The 18,500-nt window shown below is 35.1% G+C and overlaps 2 protein-coding genes across 2 annotated transcripts; both read right to left on the bottom strand.

Moving 5' to 3' along the window:
• Positions 1 to 363: 363 nt before the first annotated feature.
• On the bottom strand, positions 364 to 8,788 carry LOC102218943. Its single transcript, XM_023345155.1, has 6 exons — positions 8,405 to 8,788; positions 5,065 to 5,316; positions 4,909 to 4,984; positions 4,756 to 4,834; positions 4,505 to 4,658; positions 364 to 3,029 (listed from the first exon to the last, which is right to left on the bottom strand). The coding sequence occupies exons 2-6, from the start codon at positions 5,314 to 5,316 to the stop codon at positions 2,652 to 2,654; spliced, it is 939 nt and encodes a 312-aa protein (XP_023200923.1). The 5' UTR covers positions 8,405 to 8,788; the 3' UTR covers positions 364 to 2,651.
• Positions 8,789 to 14,083: 5,295 nt separating this feature from the next.
• Positions 14,084 to 16,134, bottom strand: mrps21 (mitochondrial ribosomal protein S21). Its single transcript, XM_023345157.1, has 2 exons — positions 16,016 to 16,134; positions 14,084 to 15,044 (listed from the first exon to the last, which is right to left on the bottom strand). The coding sequence occupies exons 1-2, from the start codon at positions 16,096 to 16,098 to the stop codon at positions 14,864 to 14,866; spliced, it is 264 nt and encodes an 87-aa protein (XP_023200925.1). The 5' UTR covers positions 16,099 to 16,134; the 3' UTR covers positions 14,084 to 14,863.
• Between the last annotated feature and the right edge of the window lie 2,366 nt (positions 16,135 to 18,500).

Genomic DNA, 18,500 nt, shown 5'->3' with positions numbered 1-18,500 from the left:
AGCCCCACCTCCTGCGTTTTATTTATAACGCAGGACTATTTTTTCTTTTTCTGCGCCAAAATAGTACCATGTAAAATGCCTAAATCATGCCTAATGTCTTTATTTTTTGCAATGGTGCTAAAATATATACATTTCAAAGTAGTTTTAGACGCTTCACGCATAGATATGAGTTTGGAAAACGGACATCGCAACCAATGTTTTTCTTCTGCTTTACGGGAACAAGTCGGGAGTGTAGCTGAAATACGTAAGGAGTTTCAGCAATAACATCAACAAGCTATTGAGCGATGAAGAGAGCAGAAAACAAATGAACAGCCAACTCTTTTTATTTTTATTACTAGAAAAGATTTAAGCCCATATACCACATTCCTTCAACTTCAAATGTATTATTTTGTGTTGAAACTAAAGTCTGTTTCTGTAATGTGGAAAACTTCAGAGTGTATAAATAATCTTGCAATCCATGGTGTTTCATTAAAAACTCTTAACCAGAAAATGGAGTTGATAAATCATTTCAGTCTTTTAATATCCAAAAAGATTTTTCAAGCACTCGCCAGTAAGGACAATATGATTTACAAAAAACAAAGAAATGGCCTCTACAAAAAAACAACTGGACTTTTTTAAAAACATACAACTGCAAAGAGAGAACTTTTGTCTTATTTCACAAATATAGTCATATATTATAGTTTAACAACAAAAACACTAAGTTTCATTGTACACATTTTGTTCTCTGCCTTGTGCTTACTGTTTCTACATGAAGTAACATTGAATTATAAAAAATGATGAAGCCTGAGAAACACCTGCACAAAAAGCACATCTGGTTTGCAGTGACATGTTTTTTTTTATTATTTATAAAATTATGCACTTGATTTTTCTTTGTAGTATAATTTCCACTGTTATTTGTGTTTATATGTAAGGCTCTGACGATGACAAACCATCAGAGACGGCATGCAACATGAATAAAATTTCACTAAAATGTTTTTAAAAGAGTAAAAACAATGAGTTCATAAATGGAAATGGTTCAGTTCCTTTCATCTTTACCACATTTCTTATTGCACTTAAGAGTGTTGCCAATTTTATGAAATAATAGAGTGATAAATCCGTCAAAATGAGGCACAGCAGTTGGTTTTTACTTCCGCATCATGCTTAGTTTTAGTATATATTATACTACTATTCTTCAAATGTTTCCCTGCACAAGGATACACGTTTATAATACAAGTACCTCTAAGGTGTAACACAAACCAGCCGATGGAATTAAAAATATCAAGTAATGCTTTTATAAATAATCTCACAACTTTGTTGATGTTCACAGACGTGTAACATTTCCTCATTTTCATCCAAAGTGCAGATACACAAACTCAGATGCACAAAGGCATAAATATGTTAAGTTGTTTGCTACAAATTTCCACTGCAACATATTTCCAATAAAAGCAAAAGGTGGCAACTCACAAGATAAATAGCACAATATGCAGAATCAAATTCAGCTCAGTATTTATTTTCTTTTTTGCTCAAGTGTTTTTGCAGATAAACCCTTTTCCTTTTCATAGTAAGTGGAGAAACAAAAATAAAATAAATAAAAATATTTGTGACATCATTAGAAGCCATTTACAATTTGAAAATGCAAAAATGTCTTTGTTTGGCACATCTTGGCAGAAGTTGCACGTCTTTCCTACATCATTTAGTTTCATCTGTAAAAACGCTTGACAGTGTGAGATAATGCAAGTCAGCAAGATGACAAAATCTATCGGAAAGTAACTTAATCGTAGCTGGAAGCAGAAAATGGGCAAAGGAAGATCCTTTTCAATTTTGGAGTGTCTCCAAGTCACTTAAAGAAAACTATATGTCAAATAGTCAGAAAGATCAGCTTTTGAAGGCGATGTGAATGAAGAGAACTTGTCTTCTTGTAAATGTAATATCAATGCAGTAAAATTCTCTTAAAAATCCAAGGAAGCTGCAAAATTTTTTTTTTTTTGCCAGAAATCAGCAATGAGGCTCATTAAACTACTGCAGGACACAGTAAAAAATACTAACGGTATGTGGTATTAGACAGTGTTATCCCCCGTCTAATACTTTTATTATCTTTTTTTTTTTAAATCCTTTGTCATTACTTTTTGGGCTGCCTTAAAATATGTAAAAGTACAAAACAGTAAAAATCTGCTTTATTGCACAAGAAATATCAAATATTTCTAAGCTATTTTAACTCAGTTCTCCACAAAGCATCACCTTCCTACAAACAGTAGTTCTAAAATAATAACAATAATAATAAAATCATTATTGGTATTATTTTCGGAATGATGTGCTGCTACTTTTCAGGCTGTCATATAATATGAAAAAAATATAAAAACAGTAAAAACGGCTTTAACACACAAGAAATATATATATTAAAAAAAATCCAAGCTCCTTCAACTTAGTTTCATAGAAAAACATTACGTTTCTGCAAACAACAACAGCTTCTAATAAAAATAATATAACACAGTCACTTTAGGAAAAGAAACCCAGAGAGTCGGGGGTTAATAAGTATCTTCCTCCACCTCCTCTGGTTTAATGTGCCTTGCAGGCATGGCAGACTGGCTTCACGCCAAGCCTTATACTTATGTAATTCGGTCCGCCCTCCAGCTGAGGTACCTCCATGTGATAGCAAGGTCAGCCTCAGCCAGTTAAGGTGAGTCAGTCGTAGGAACGCTGTTGCTTGAAGATACCGAGCAGTCCTGCGTAGCTGGGCTGCGGCACGAGGAGGGCAGAAAGACTTCAGTAAGCTTCGGGTTCTCGCTTTCTCTCCTGCTGCATATATAAGCCCTGCTTAAAGGGCCAGTGCTGTCTGTAAACCTTTGCCCTGCTGAGCAGTTATCCACTTCTGTGTCAGCAGTTTTCTCCTCTGACGTGATCTGATTTTCTGGAGATAGAGGAAGACATGTCGAAGCGGTGTCGAGTGAAGCGGCAGCGTGGCACCTCTCGTGTTCACTGTGTTGACGGTGGCTTTGCTTCGCCGGGAGTCTGTCAGCAACATCGGGGTCTGACCAGCTCAGCTTTCTCTTCTGGAGAGGAAAAAATAGAACCAAATGTTGCTACTGTAAAAAAAAAGTCTTGGAGGTAACAACATGCTTGAATTACAAAAACACCACATCACGGATAACAGATGTATGAACGGGATACAGGTAAACATAATTTGTTTCCCCCTAAAGGTGATCTCTGTTTAATAAACTGTTCTTAATATAAAATGACAATAAAGTATTCATACTCCTTATATCTTTTCACATTTTAAAGTTATAATTACAAACATGAATGTATTTTTGTTTTCTGTAATAGACCACCACAAAGTTGTGAATAATCAGAAAGTTGAAAGAAAAAGACACATGGTTTTCAAAATACAGAATACATGATTTTAGGCATACATCTGTATTTGCGGCCACCACCATGTCTTTATGAACGATAAAGACACCATCTCCAGTTTCAATTTTTTGCAGATTTTCTTCCAAAATTACCCTTTATTTAGTTCCACCCATTTCCCCAATAACTCCAAGAGGCTTTCCTGGCTGTGCAGAAGGAACCCATCCTTGGAGCATGATACTGCCACCACTATGTTTCAGTATGAGAACGTTGTGTTCAGAGTGATGGGTTGTGTTAATTCTCCACTACTCAAATGTCTATTTTGTGCAACCTCACCATGCTTCTCCACAGCCTTATCATTGATATGATTGTTGTTGGTCTTCATAATTCCCTAAAGTTACTTTAAAAGAATATCTGGATTTATACTCAGATGAAATTACAGACATGAAAGACATGAACTGAAATGTATTTTGTTACCAGAGAAAAGCTGGTAAACTTGCCAACATTTTTCAATTTCATTGGTTTAAAAAACTGTTTATTATTTTGCATCTACTTTGCATTTATTCATTACTTTGTGTTGGTCAGTCACAGGCCTGTCAGGATGAGAAATTATTGCAATAATGATAATATTGTCATTTTTGACCATTTTTAACAAATGTAATGATAAAGGCATTACACCCACTTAGAGGTGAATAAACTTTAATTTACAACATTAGAACCTCTAAGACATTTTAAATATCCACAATAAATAACCAAAACAATAAATAAAATGGATTATGAAGTCTCTGTATATAAAATTGCCCTTCAAACCATAATAATAATAAAGCTCAGACAAACAAAGCTGCTAGTAAGGACTTTCGTAAAATAAAAAAAGTTATACCGGTTATCAAATATTTGCAACATTTTTTCAAAATGGCAGCTTTTCAATTATTTTAAAGACCAGAATTAAGCAAACTACACAAACAAGAATGCAAATGGTAATTATAGCACTCCTTTTAATTTCTCATGCGATCAATTGATTTATGGTTTATTGTGACAGACTTAGTCAATCATATGAAAACCAAATACAATATTTTACAGAATGTCAACATTGGAAAAAGTTTACTAATGTTGTTTAACATCAGTAAACTTTTTCCATTATTTCTAAAGGCACCAGGCTGTATTAATGTAATTTGATTCTCACCTTGACCGGCATGTGGAGCTGATTTTTCTTCCGATGTAAAGCGAGTGAGGCAGTGCTGGTCTGCTTGGATTTATCTTTGGACTTGAATGACCCCTGAGGGAACCACACTTTGAGCAGCATCTCTATCTGCAGCAGATTCTGGAGGTATTTCTCACTGCAACACAAAACAATGTCAAAACTATTAGTAATAGCAATAATGACATATTTGCTGGAGTTGTTTAATTTAGAAGCACTTTTTTTTTTTTTTTTACCCCATTTCAGGTTTCTGCAAGATCCCAAGAATCCGCTGTAATCTGTCTATGGCAACACTCTGCTGGAAGCTGGTTAAGCCTATGAACATAGATCAGAATGTCAGACAAGCTGGTTTATTACACAGCAATATTTGGTGTAATTAATCCACAAACCTTTGTCAAACCGTCCAGTCTTTAATCCCTGTAGAAGCTGCAGCAAAGGGCGGATATAGCTGTGCAAATCAGCACACTGAAAATATAGACAGACGCGTTTGTTATGAAAATGAAACACCAGAAGGACAAAGCTTGTTTTAGTGAAACTGTGCTCACTTTCTTAGCAAAGGTCAAGTCTCCTGGAGTTGATGACCTCAGTGCAGCCGCTTCAGGAGACAAATGTTTTGCTTCTTCGGGGTATAGTTCACATTGATCACCATTAAACTTTGAGTTCAGGGAGCTTTTTAATACACCGTCCCCTTCTCCCTCAGAGAAGATGTCTGCCTCGTCCTCGCTGGGGGGGAAGCTTGAGGTGGAGGGAAGCGAGTCATAAGACGGCCATTTGGAAGATTTACCCAATGAATTCATCTGTGGAAACATAGTACAGAGTTAGTACATGACAAACTTATTTCACTCCTAAAAACTGCAGGAAAAAGTATTTCAAATACTGACAGAGGTAGCTAGGAACATATTTTTAATACATGTCACATTCAGTGAAAAAGTTTCACTAGAAAAGAAAGAAAAAGCAAGTTGCCATAAAAATGTCCGTGTCTGTTGTGGCATTCACTCCAGTTCACTCCTTAAAAGTCACAATAAACAATCATAACTGAAAATGTCACCAGTCAAAGAGGAAAGGACGTCATATTTTGGGGAAACATGAAAAAGTATATCAGGGTTTACACCAGCCTGGTGGGCCACCAGGCTTTACTTGCATTCCCTCCAGGCTACGCATTGTTTATTTATTTCTTTTAGGCTTTTTTTTTATGTTTCCCCTTTTTGAGACTTTATAGTTGGTGTTTAGGTATTGTTAGTAATGCTTAGTAAAATTTCCTGTCACCTTTAAACTTTTTTTTAACTCAAAAACAGTTTGAGTTTTTGAGTTAAACTCAAAATGTCATCCAGCGCTACGACTGGACGACTGCCCTAGCGCCCCTAACACTGGGCTTAGCGAGTTTTCTGGAAGAAACCCTGTATATAATTTAAAAAACTATAGAATATTGATGAACATTGAACTGCAAATGTACCATTACTTCAATATCTCTAAAAGAAAACAACTGTTGTAAATGCTAGTTATTATTTAAGCACAATGAATTCAGTATCTCTGTACTTGTAATTTAAGCATTGGCACTTGCTATTTAGTGCAACATAAGAAGTTTTAGAAGACAAAGGGGGAATAAGGTGGTAAAGTCACAAATAAACTACCACTAAGTTGGCCAAAAGAAATACTTTCAATAAATCCTTAAGATGTAAATAAGGCTTTTGTTCACAATTAGCTGGATAAACAACTATAATAATAATCTAAAGTCTACGTTTACCATATATACAAAGCAGAAAGACATTTACACTGTTTATTTGTTTATACTTCAGAAATAATCACATAATGGTGGTTTTTCTAATTAATCAATCTATATTCTTCTATATATGGCACAAATTTCCACACTGCTATGTGCATATTACAACCAATATCAGTATACCAGTTGTAAAGACCTGGTGAGTAATGTCTGGCTCGTGTTTGAGCAACCATAACATAATGAAGATGAGATAAGTGATCAATTTTGACAGTTTATTACACCGGGACGCAGCAAAAAGAACATCTGTACCACATGTGAATGAACTCATGAAGTGCCAGAGACGTCAACATAAAGACACATAAAAGATACTTTCTGTTCTACTACAAAGAGATTTAAACTTTCTCTGTGTTATTCTTATGAGGATGGGAAAAAAGAGACTGCATTATGTCAATTTTGATTTTATTAGGAGTTGACAAATTATTAAACCTATTATTCTCATCATAAAAAGAATATTTATTATTTTACAAATTTCTATAGAATATAAATTATCTAAACTATTTGAAATTAAGACAAAATTGCCTACAAGAACCTCTCTTTAGTCTTGCCATTGGTCTATATCTGTAATTCTTTAGTATAAAAACAAACATACATGCAATATCTTAAATCCAGTTCCAAACCATTTGGAAAGTTTATAGACTAACTGAGATGTTTCGAAGTTAAAACTAATGTAAAAGTTTTACATTTTAATTTTAAAATGTTATCACTTAATTTAACACAGGATACTGTGACATCTGACTTGTGACACGCCAATTTAAAACAGAAAACTCCCACTTTTTTATTCTGCCAAAGACTCAATCATCATATAGTTTATTTCTTTTGTTTTTGTTTTGAGTTCAGCAAAACACCGATATAGGTAATTAAGATATAATTTGGTCCATAACGGGGAACCATCTTGTAATAAATTTTCTGTTGGGATCATGTAGCACATTTTTCTCCATTCATGGTCCAATTTTGTCAAAGGTTGAGAAAAAAAAAAGTTTACATAATTTTGTATGGCTAAAGATTGAATAGGCTAAAGTTGAAAGCACAAAGTCATTTGCCAACCAAATATTAGTATCGTCTGGTAATGCGAGCAAATATTGGAATTGTCCCATTTTCCCATAAACACCTCTGATCGGTAATCAGCAGGTCAGACACTAAAAATAGTGGTCTTTTTCCCCCACTGGTCGATCAGAATTAAAAAGTTAGAAAACTCATATAAATGTTTATACATATGCAGAAGAGACAGAAATATTGTAAAAACCTTTCAGTAATAAACAGTAGGTTCAACAAGGACTTGGTAAAAGTCAAAATGGGGGACTGATTGCATATTAGGGATGGACAACACCTAAACCTTGGTTTCTGTGATTTCCAAAATAAATTTGCAATTCACAAAAAACTACACCAAAGGTTTTTCCACACATGTCCACACACCTATCAACAATTTCACACACAAAAACACAAACTAGAATGTGTCAACATTGACCCACCAATGTTGTATATGTGGAGGAACTGTCATGAGGAAAAACATGTATAAAAATATGGGACTGACTTTGTATAGTTAAATTTAACAAAAATGGAAAGACCCTAACCAGCCAGTCAGTGGTCAGTGGACGGACAATGAAACAAGTTTACATAATGGAATAAAATCTGCAGCTGAAAATTTATTTTTTCATTGGAGATGGAGGATAACTCCTCAGAACTGTATTTTTATTTGGGAGGTGCCGTGTCAGAAATTGTTTTCTTTCTAGTTATTCTACATATTTTTGCAGTATAAAGTATTAAATGGGGGGAAAACTGTTATACAAGAGTCACAAGGGGGTGCCTAAAAAGTTCACAACAAGCCTGGAAAATAAATCATTTGAGACACGCACACTCTTATACAACACTCCTCTGCTCGTATAATACGTATGTCCTCATCTGTCAATGAGTTTCCTCACATTTTCAATCCAGTCAAGTTAATAGAGAACAGCTTAACCCATTGTTTTCTTTTAGAATGAACCACCAATGTTTAAATATGACTGTTTTAAGCATGCTCGTCTTATTATTGCTTCTCCACCTCCAAATATATATCTGTGTACGTCAAATATTCAGACATACAAAGACGTAGAGCGAATAGTTCTTACCTTTCTGCTTGAAGAATCCAGAAACTGACTTTGCAAACTATACTTTGAGAAACTGTTCCCCACAAGCTGAGGGAACTTGAACACAGAGATAGCGTTGAATAAACTCAGCTGTGAATCCCGTCTTGTTCTCCGGTTCAGCTTCGGCTCCTCCCTGCTCGTCCAGTCAGTCGTCTGTGTCTCGCTTTTCCTCCACTCACTCCATGTATATCTCCGAACAAACAGTACCAGCACGGAGCAGCTCAACGGCCGCCGCACGTGAGCCAAAGGGTACGGCGCTGCGATTGGACGAGAAGCAAGCGCGCTCTCATTGGATGGAAGTCTCAACCAATCGGCGCTTCGGGTTGGTCTGTACACGCGGTGGTACCGCCTCACCTCCGAGAGCCGCACGTGTGAGTGTTGTGGCTCGTTGAAAATGGGAACTGCACGCGGCTGCTGCTGGCAACTGTTAAAAATTTAGCTTTTCATAACAGGGTCACATTTGGCCTCTTCCAATGGATATAACGCAACAAATGAATAAGAGAAACAGCAGGTCACGTTTAGAGTGTATTTATTCAGAGACACTCCATTAAATCAGTGTTTTTACCTTTTTGTCAGCCAGTCACATTATCCAGTAAGTTTCCAATTGTGGAAATATGTAGACTGAAGATAGCAACGTGACTTCAATAGCACTGTGAAAGAAAAAGGCTATACATCTATAATTTTACTTTTTTCTCTCATTTACAAGTCAATAGATACTGCATGGTATAAATTGTCTTTCTTAGATTGAAGCTTTAACTTTAATCATTCATTAATTCCAAGTATTTATTCATAAATGTGAGCTTCACTGTAAAATATTTTGAAAATATAATGAAAGTTTCTTGTGTAAACAGTTTATTAGCGATTCTTTCTGTTTCTACTTACAATTGTTGCATTGTTCTTGTGTTTTTGAATATGCTCATTTGGAGTTTTAAAACTTTAAAAGCAAAGAAATACACTATTAATGGCTTGTTTTGCTGCTAGTTGGTAGCACAACATAACAGTTATGCTTAGTTTGGCTCTGAACCTCAGATCTGGGATTCACTTTACGACCAAGTTAACTTGTTTTGTTGTATTGGTTTGTTTTGAACCTTAAACATTTTTAGTCCTTTACTGTTTTAGTCCTTTCGTAACTACTTTGGGAGAGGGTCAAAGTCAAAGTCAAAGTCTGGACTTGAATCCATGTGAGATGCTGTGGCCTCACCTGTAAATAAGTTGTTCATGCCCAAAAACTCTTCAATGTAACTGAATTAAAACAATTCTGCAAAAATAGAGAGAGTCAAAATTCCTTCACACTGCTATAAAAGGCTCATTACCAGTTGTTGCAGGCATTTGATGGGAGTTGCTGCTTCCACCTGTTGCATAACCAGTTGTTACCTTCAGAGAAACAACTACCTCCACACATTTAAGCTTGCTTTTGGGTAGCTTTTGTAAAACTTTGTGTTGTGTTTGTTCAAGTTCATCTTCATCTTATATTGAACAATATTAGATGATCTGAAGCACTAAAGTGAAGTGAAATCTGTACGAGAAAGAGGATGTTTTCACATCACTTTATGAAATAAACAATGCATATTTAAACATTTTATTTCTATAAAGTTGTCATTACTCATAATAAACTTCACAAGATTGGAATACATAGTTTTGCAGACCATTTGAAGTTTCCATAGAGAGGGCTCTAAATTAAGTCCAGCAGAATTATATAATAGACTGGAGGAGTGAATCACATCTTCAGTGCACATGAGATACTCAAAAGAAAGGATGTGAAAACTATGTAGAATAAAAAAAGGATGATAATTATTAAATGGTCAAGTATAAAGTCAATATGACAGAATAAAAGGAAAATGAACTGCTGCTACAATTCTGAGTGTGAAAGAGAAAGTTCAAACATCGTTAACTTTTTAAACAGTAGCAATCAATCGTACACGTCACGTGAAAGACCAGAGAACCAGAGTTTCCTGTTAGACTGTACAGTAGAGGCGTCATGTGCAGAACAACAGTGTACCTTTCTATGGCTTTTTGTTGCAGCAGGCTTGACAAGCGTTTTGATATTTGCACAGGAACACTTTGTTCAGGTTTTTTTTTTTCTTTTTGATTGCGACACAGCAGATATTGTAACCATGCAAACACACACAGTCACAGCAACCTGCTGATAAAGAACCCAGGGAAGCAGTACAGTATGGCCATTAACCAAAGGCTCTGTCTGCAGACAGAGCCTCAATACACAGAGTGATACTGAGGGAATAAACCTCCTGATTTGTTGAAATCTGTCTGAATTTCTGAGCATTTATCACAGAAAAGACCTTACACTGTCATAGATAAAACGGTGAAAATAAGGGAGACAGTAAACTCCTCTGTCTGCTGTTAGGAAACAACTAACAATGTTTTCCCCTAATCAAAACTTACCTATGATGACCCACTTTAACCTGATCACTCAAAAAGATTTGAGTTACACTTTACATCATATGAAGTCATTCACCTGTTCCCTTGACATTATACCTACAAGTTTATTCTTAAAGGTCTCAGATGTTTTTGCTCCTGATCTTTTACAAATAATTAATAAGTCACTCTCCTCTGGAGTCTTTCCTCAGGCTTTAAAGACTGCGGTAGTTAAACCACTTCCCAAAAAGCTTAATCTAGACTCATCAATTTTAAGCAATTATCGACCAACATCAAACTTATCTTTGTTTATCTAAAATATTAGAAAAAATTGTTTTTCAACAGATAAATGGCTCTCTAGCCCTGAACAACTGTTTTGATGTCCTTCAATCAGGCTTCCGTCAACATCACAGTACTGAAACTGCTCTTGTCAAAGTATTCAATGACCTCCTGTCTAAACACTGACCATAATAAAATGTCAATATTAGTTTTACTTGACTTGAGTGCTGCCTTCGATACAGTCGATCATGATATTTTACTATCCCGATTAGAAAATTGTGTTGGCATTTCCGGTATAGTTCTCAGCCGGCTTAAACCATACCTGTCCAACAGAACCTTTTGTGTGTCCATAGGCAACTTTAAATCCAAGCTGAACAAAATTACCTATGGAGTTCCCCAAGGTTCCATCCTGGGGCCGCTTCTTTTCAATATCTATATGCTTCCATTAACTCAAATTATACAAAATAATAAGATAGAATACCACAATTATGCAGATGACACACAGCTATACATTAGTCTTTCACTAGGAGATGACAGTCAGGTTCAAATACTCACTAAATGTATTGAGCAGATTAATGTCTGGATGGGCCAAAAGTTTCTCCAACTAAATAAAAACAAAACTGAAATATTAGTGTTTGGACCAAAAGAGCATAGATTAAAAATAATCGCCCACCTTCAGTCCATTTGGTTTAAAATGCTCTGACAAAGCCAAGAATCTGGGGGTGATCATGGATCCTGATCTGAACTTTAATAACCACATCAAATCTATCATAAAAACATCATACTACCATCTAAAAAATATTGCTAAAATTAGACGACTCATGTCCCCACAAGATTCTGAAAAATTAGTTCATGCCTTTGTTTTTAGTAGACTCAATTACTGCAATGGCATTTTTACTGGATTATCAAAAAAAAAAGCAGTAAGGCAGCTCCAGCTTCTCCAGAATGCTGCTGCAAGAGTCCTTACTAAAACAAAAAGAGATCAGCATATCAGTCCAGTTCTAAGATCCCTGCACTGGCTGCCTGTTGCTCAAAGAATAGAATTTAAAATCTCCGTTTAGAAAGCACTTCATAATAGAAACCCAGACTACATTTCTGATCTTCTTCAACCCTATATACCACTCAGACCTTTAAGATCATCAGAATCAAACCTACTAACTATTCCGAGAGTCAGAACTAAACATGGTGAAGCAGCTTTTAGCTTTAATGCTCCAACACTCTGGAATAAGCTTCATTGTAAGACTGCCTCTACCTTGAGTTTTTAAGGTAGAGTTTTTAAGGTTGTTTTAAAAGGTTTTTAAAAGGTTTTTAACCTTTTAAAAGGTTTTTAACCTTTTAAAACAAGGTTAAAAACCTTCTTATTTGACGTTGTCTATTTTAAAAAAATTGTATTCTATTCATTCACTATATTCAAAATTTTAATGTTTATTTTGAATCTGCTTGATTTATTTATTTATTTTTATGTTATTTTTAATTTTCTTGTACAAGCACTTTGAATTGTCTTTGGCTGAAAGGTGCTATATAAATAAAGTTGCCTTGCCCTTACATGCTGTCTAATCTATAGATAAGTGATGATAGTCTAAGTTTTCACCTTTACCTCAGTTAGGATTCTGTTGCAAGACTTGAAATTGTTTTCTCACAGGTGTTCTCTGACATAACAGACATAACCCACACATGTTTTGAGAAATTTTTCTTTCAGCTCACAATTATTACAATATTTTTTTTGTCTTTAACAAAAAATGTTAAAAGTCTATGTAAGTTTTTTTAAAAAGCACTATACATTCTTACAGACTGCTTAAGTTACAAGACAATTACAAGGTTTTTGCAATGTGCACTTTCCAGAGATAAATGAAGTTCAAGGAGAAAATGTCTTTGTTTTCTTTCTTCTTCTGAATTTTTCGATTATGTTCTTGGTCAAGTACAGCCTAATGAACAACCATTGCATTTTGTTTTCCATACTTACTGCATTTATTGGAGATGAGACGTTGAAACTGTTCTTTTTCAGAGCCAGATATTTTTTTTGCTGAAATGGCAAATCTCAGAGTACCTTACCTTACATTGAGAAAATTGGAAAATGAAGACATGAAATGGGAACTGTAGTGGATTTGAGTCCTTATTACTGTAACAAAGGAAGTAACTTGACAGATTTTTTCTTTCAGACAGCTGTTCAAAAGTTCTGCTCCTCTTCAGACAGAAATGTAACTTTCAATTTTGTATTCTCTGCAAACACGAGTGACAACGTTCAACTAAACAATGACTCACAGACACTAAGATCATGTCAGACCTCTTTGATGGTTAAGATTTATTTTAAAATTAAATACATTAGCAAGTTATTTCAGTTATATTGCTGTGTTGCTTATGTAATGACAGCATTCTTCTTGAGAAATATGTAAATGTGTTGGCTCTGTTACAACTTGCACACAACCGTGCAGGGATGAATGTCAACTGGATTTAGGTGTGGACTTTGACTGGACCATCCTAAATCATGGGGTATGTTTTGATCCAAATCATTCTATTATGATTAGGATCACTATGCTGCTGGAGACACATTTTAATAGGCTATTACATCAGACCAATAAGAAAATGAGAGATTAATAGAAAAATATATTTACTACTTATTATGAGGTTCTTATTTTCAAAACGTACTTTCAATCTGACAAACAAGCCTCATAAGCACACATTGTTATTTATGGACCACGACTATAATTTATTTAAAGACTCCAGTTCCAACAAGTACATTGTATTCTGACAATCTATCTTGCTAGCAAGTAACTGCCAACAGGTTGCTAAACTAGGAACAAGCAACAGCAAAGTCTCTGTTCAAAGTCAATTTCATGTTAGTTATAAAAATTTATTCCATTTAAATTGTTTCTCACCGTAACGAGAACAAAACAGGTATTAGCCTTTTATATCTATATAGCATTTTCAAAATTATTGGCTTCTTGGTAAAAATGTATGAAATATTTAAACTAATTGATCTTGTTTGTAGCAGCGGCAATCCAGCTTTAATTTGAGCACATTTATTGAGCATTTCACGACTGTCAAGAGCTCCACATCTGGGCAACAGAGCCGATATTCCACAGCAACTTGTCCTTACATGTAATCACAGCTGTGAGATCAGACAAAAGCTCAAGTTGTTCAACTGTAACAACACTGACATTCATAAGATATGAAAACGTACAAATCCTTCACAGAAAATAATTATGAAAATGTTTTCTCAAATCTGATTAAAAATTTGCATTTTATATGTGAAGGGAAAACTATTTCTGCTTGATCCTTTTTTTTTAATAACTTGAACAAAACTTTAAGTGACTGGTCTGGAAGCATAGATGTAATCAACAAGGCTCTTTCTTGTTTGGTTTTAGCAACAACTAAAAATTATAAACAAAAATTTCTCATAAATGACAAATTCTTCAAAAACAAGTGATCTCAGATACAGTTATTTTATTAATACAACTTTAGATGACATGAACAAAATAAAAGGAGACAAGAAAGTATCACATCTAGGTGGTCTTCCTGTGGCGGCAGGGGAGAAAACAACCACAACTTGGTAACACCAGAGATTACTGAGTGTGGATAAATGCTCATATTTCACAGCTTAGATGAAACAAGAAAGTTGCAGAAAAACATCAGTCTTTTTTTCCAAATGAATGAACATCTAAAAATGTTCTTCAATTTGCTTTCGACCATTCCTATCAGATGTAACACCTAGCTAGTGTTTGTGTAGCGATTCTCTTGTCATCCCTGGATGTTTGAATGTCTCGTCCTTTTTCAACACATTCAATCTCCCTAGCAACCGAGCCAGGGGTCCTCTCTGTTTGTCCTGGAAATAAAAGCAATCTTTCGTGCCATTTCCATGTGGTAAATGCGCCTGCAGTTCTCAAAGCTTTTCCGCCGTCGCTCTCGGCAGGGCTTCTCGAAGTAGCGTTTGCGCTTCACTGCGTCGATGATCCCATCCTGGGTTAGGATTCTGGGGAATGTCGAGAAAAAAAGGGTGGAACAACTAAGTGAGGAAACACTAAATTCAAAGCAAGGAGCTCTGGAAAGGGATGCTGTCAGTTTCCAGTTTCTGCGTTTCCCAGGTGGCACAATTGTCCACCATGAAACAATCTCTTTAAAATAAATCTAACTTACACATTTTAATGTATACTATACTTACTCAGACATTTTGGAAACAAGTATGGTGGTTAAGAATCTATTATGTGTGTGGGCCTGTTTTCCCTTTCAAATAAGCTTTTGTTACATGCAGAATAGATTACTGGTCTTCATGAAAATCCTGGCAAAACTACCACAAAATGTAAATGTCTTTGCATTTATAAATTATTTTAAGGCTTGTATAATGTTCTTACTGTGGCTTTCACCTTTGTAATAGCCTTTCTAAACACCTGAGAGAATAAGGATGAAGGAATAACTTAAATTTAAATAATTGTATTTAGTATACTTCACTATTTTTGTTTTATTGCAGTTAAATTTGATGTGCGTTGTTTGAATGACATAAAAGTATAGTTTATTTACTTCCTAATTTTCATTATTTTAAATCAAATGTCTTGACAGTATAATTAACAACTGTCCAACGACATACTTTTAGCTCAATAGATTTGTGCGTGTGTGTTCTTATTGGCTTCTCTAGTTTGAAGAACTTCCTGCTGCCCTCTTTGTTCATAAACAATACTCCATAAATAGTTTGTCCCTATAAATTAGAGTATTTTTGGAAACCAGGAAACAGACACATTTCAAACCCCTTGTCAAATACATTTAAAGTTATTTATTGATCTTGCGTAACAAAACGGAAAGAAATCCCAAAATGTGTCGCCTTTCCTGCGCAGTCGCACTCTGTGACATTGAACTCCTAGCTCGCGCTAACCTGGCTAGCATTAGCGTTCTGTTCCCATGACGACAGCTAAACTAATAATGAAATTAACATGAATTTGTGAATTTAACCTGTTCAAGGTCTTGTACGCGGTATCGACATTGCCATCTTGGACCATCACCGTCCGAGCTATGAAACGAAGGTGCCGCGCCATGATGAGGCAGGAGCTTCACTAATTTGTTTCCGGAGTGCAACGACTAACTGGGAAAGGTTCCGGATTCAAGAGTGCGGGATTAAACAATGGCTAGGTGGCGCGTCACTCAAATGACCTCCCTATTTGAGTGATATTAATATAAAAACTCGCAATTCTAGTATTATGTGGCTAGTTACTTCTGTTTTACACAATATTCTTGCAATTACTCAATATTTTTGAAAAAAGTATGATTTGTAAAGTTTGTGTTTTTGAATCTATTCAGACCGTTTTTCCAGTATAAAATGTCAACATGTTAAGAAAACATACTGGCTTGTATGTATGTATTAAAGATTACTGTGAGTTTATGCAAAGTACAATGACTGACGGAGTATTGAATGATGTTGTTACCATAGTAACAAGCAGAAGGATTAGATTAAGCTTTTTGTTTCCAGTGGAATATGTTTATCCATATTTTCAGACAGACTGCCAGCGAATTGTATTTCATTTCACCCGTACAATGCATGCATTGACGAGTCTGTTTGTGATTCTTTTTCTCTCACACTCTCTCTGCCAGGACTGTTTCATCAGGTCTGGGTCAGATGGGACGCCTGTGGAAACATGAGGCACACCATTCACCTCCCAAAAGGACTCATGATATCATCTATTTAGGTTGGGTAAGCTTCTCTCCAAGTGGCAGCAACATGGAGATACAGCATAATCCTGTTCGATTGAAACTATTCTCAAATGCTGAGCTTCTTAAAAAACACAAAAACAAAACAAAAAAAAAACAGGGTGGGTGGAGGGAGCACATAAAACACTCCCCAAATTGAACAAACATGGCATCACTACCTAAACTGGGACTCAGATAAAAATACAACTGTGGCAGCTTTGAGTTTAGAAGAAGATGGGGATAATGGGCTTGATGATACACTAACACTGGACACTGGAGCGTTTCTATGACAACAAATCTGGCCAAATCTGTGCTTCCCTCATAGTGATCTTCTATTTTCATAGGCTATAATAACAAGCTGCTAATCAGAACAGATCTAAGTAATGTGTACAGAGTGGGACTAAATCTGTAGTTAACAGAGGAGGAAGTCAAGATTTGAAGCCTTTAATTTACCTAATTTTTAATATGTATACTTTTAATAACACAAAGAGACAAAATATCTAATAAGACATTTGACACCAATGTAAAGTCTAGACTGAAGACACTTTGTTTTTGTAAAGCAGTCTTATGAAGAGGATGCTCAGGGTTGTCCGTACTTTTTTTGATTTTATGAAAAATTCTTCTTTGCACAATAACCTTCACATACATATGTATATATTTGAATGGCTCTCAAAAGTTTTTAAAATCAAGAAACTGAGATCATCATAAATTAAAAAAAAACCCTTTTCCATACATAATACAGCATTTATCTTGTACACTTCAAACAATAATCAAATAAGAAGGGAGAAAATAAAGAAGATATTTTTATTACTTTGTTGGAACACCATTTGATTTAATTTCAAAATTCAATCTTCTTTCGCCATAGTGGAAATTATTTATTATTTTTCTCAAACTTTTGCAAACTTTCTCAAAATCTATCAGATTATAAGAAGAGATTTTTTTAGGTTTTGTCCTGGATTCAAGCTGGTAACTTAATTTTTTTCTCATCAAGTTATTCTTTTGATGGTGTTTGGACACACTGTGACACTGAAAAATAACATATCTCATGTTCAGCTTTTAGTAGACACCTGAAGTATTTTGCACTGGTATTTTAGAACTGTTCATAACTTCGTTGGTCAATGAAATCCAGTTAGCCTCATCTTAACTGATCAACTTTTAAATGACAAAATACACATGTCCAAATGTTTTATCTATGTGGATAAAAACAGGACTTAGAGGAGAAAAAGTTGACTCTGTATCCATTTAAATGATGTAAGGAGGGACAGTTAAGATGTCGACAAACGACAGCAGCTGCTTTTGTTTCTGGTAAGTAACTCTTGTTTTTATTGAATGTGTGTACAACTGCTGGCTGCAAAGTGTTTGCCTCCTGGGGAACAATAAAACCCCTTTGAAATGTAAAGCCTTTGTAGAACCTAAAGCACATGTTAAAAACCTCTGATGCACATTACTGTGCAATTGTCAAAAGCTACCACTCATTTTTTCTAATTTACCTTTTAAGTAATTTAATGATTGTTTCTGTTTGTGTTGATTCCTGCAACTATGAAAATAAATTTATTTTCCTCTCAAACATCAGTGACAGTGATAGTTTATTATAGTCAATAAATTAGATTAAACTTTTTAGGTAATTATAACAAAGAGCTCGATGAACTTCAACTTAACCATCTGCTTTGCAAAATTTTTGTGCAAAACTGTAAGTGTAAGATTTTTTTTATAACTTAAAAAGTACAATTTGTGTACTTGTCCTTAATGATTT

The sequence above is a fragment of the Xiphophorus maculatus genome, chromosome 13 (genome assembly GCF_002775205.1).
Source record: "Xiphophorus maculatus strain JP 163 A chromosome 13, X_maculatus-5.0-male, whole genome shotgun sequence".
In the NCBI taxonomy this organism is placed as follows: domain Eukaryota; kingdom Metazoa; phylum Chordata; class Actinopteri; order Cyprinodontiformes; family Poeciliidae; genus Xiphophorus; species Xiphophorus maculatus.
Note: the sequence above shows the minus strand (reverse complement) of the source record. Positions and strands in the feature narration are given on the sequence as shown.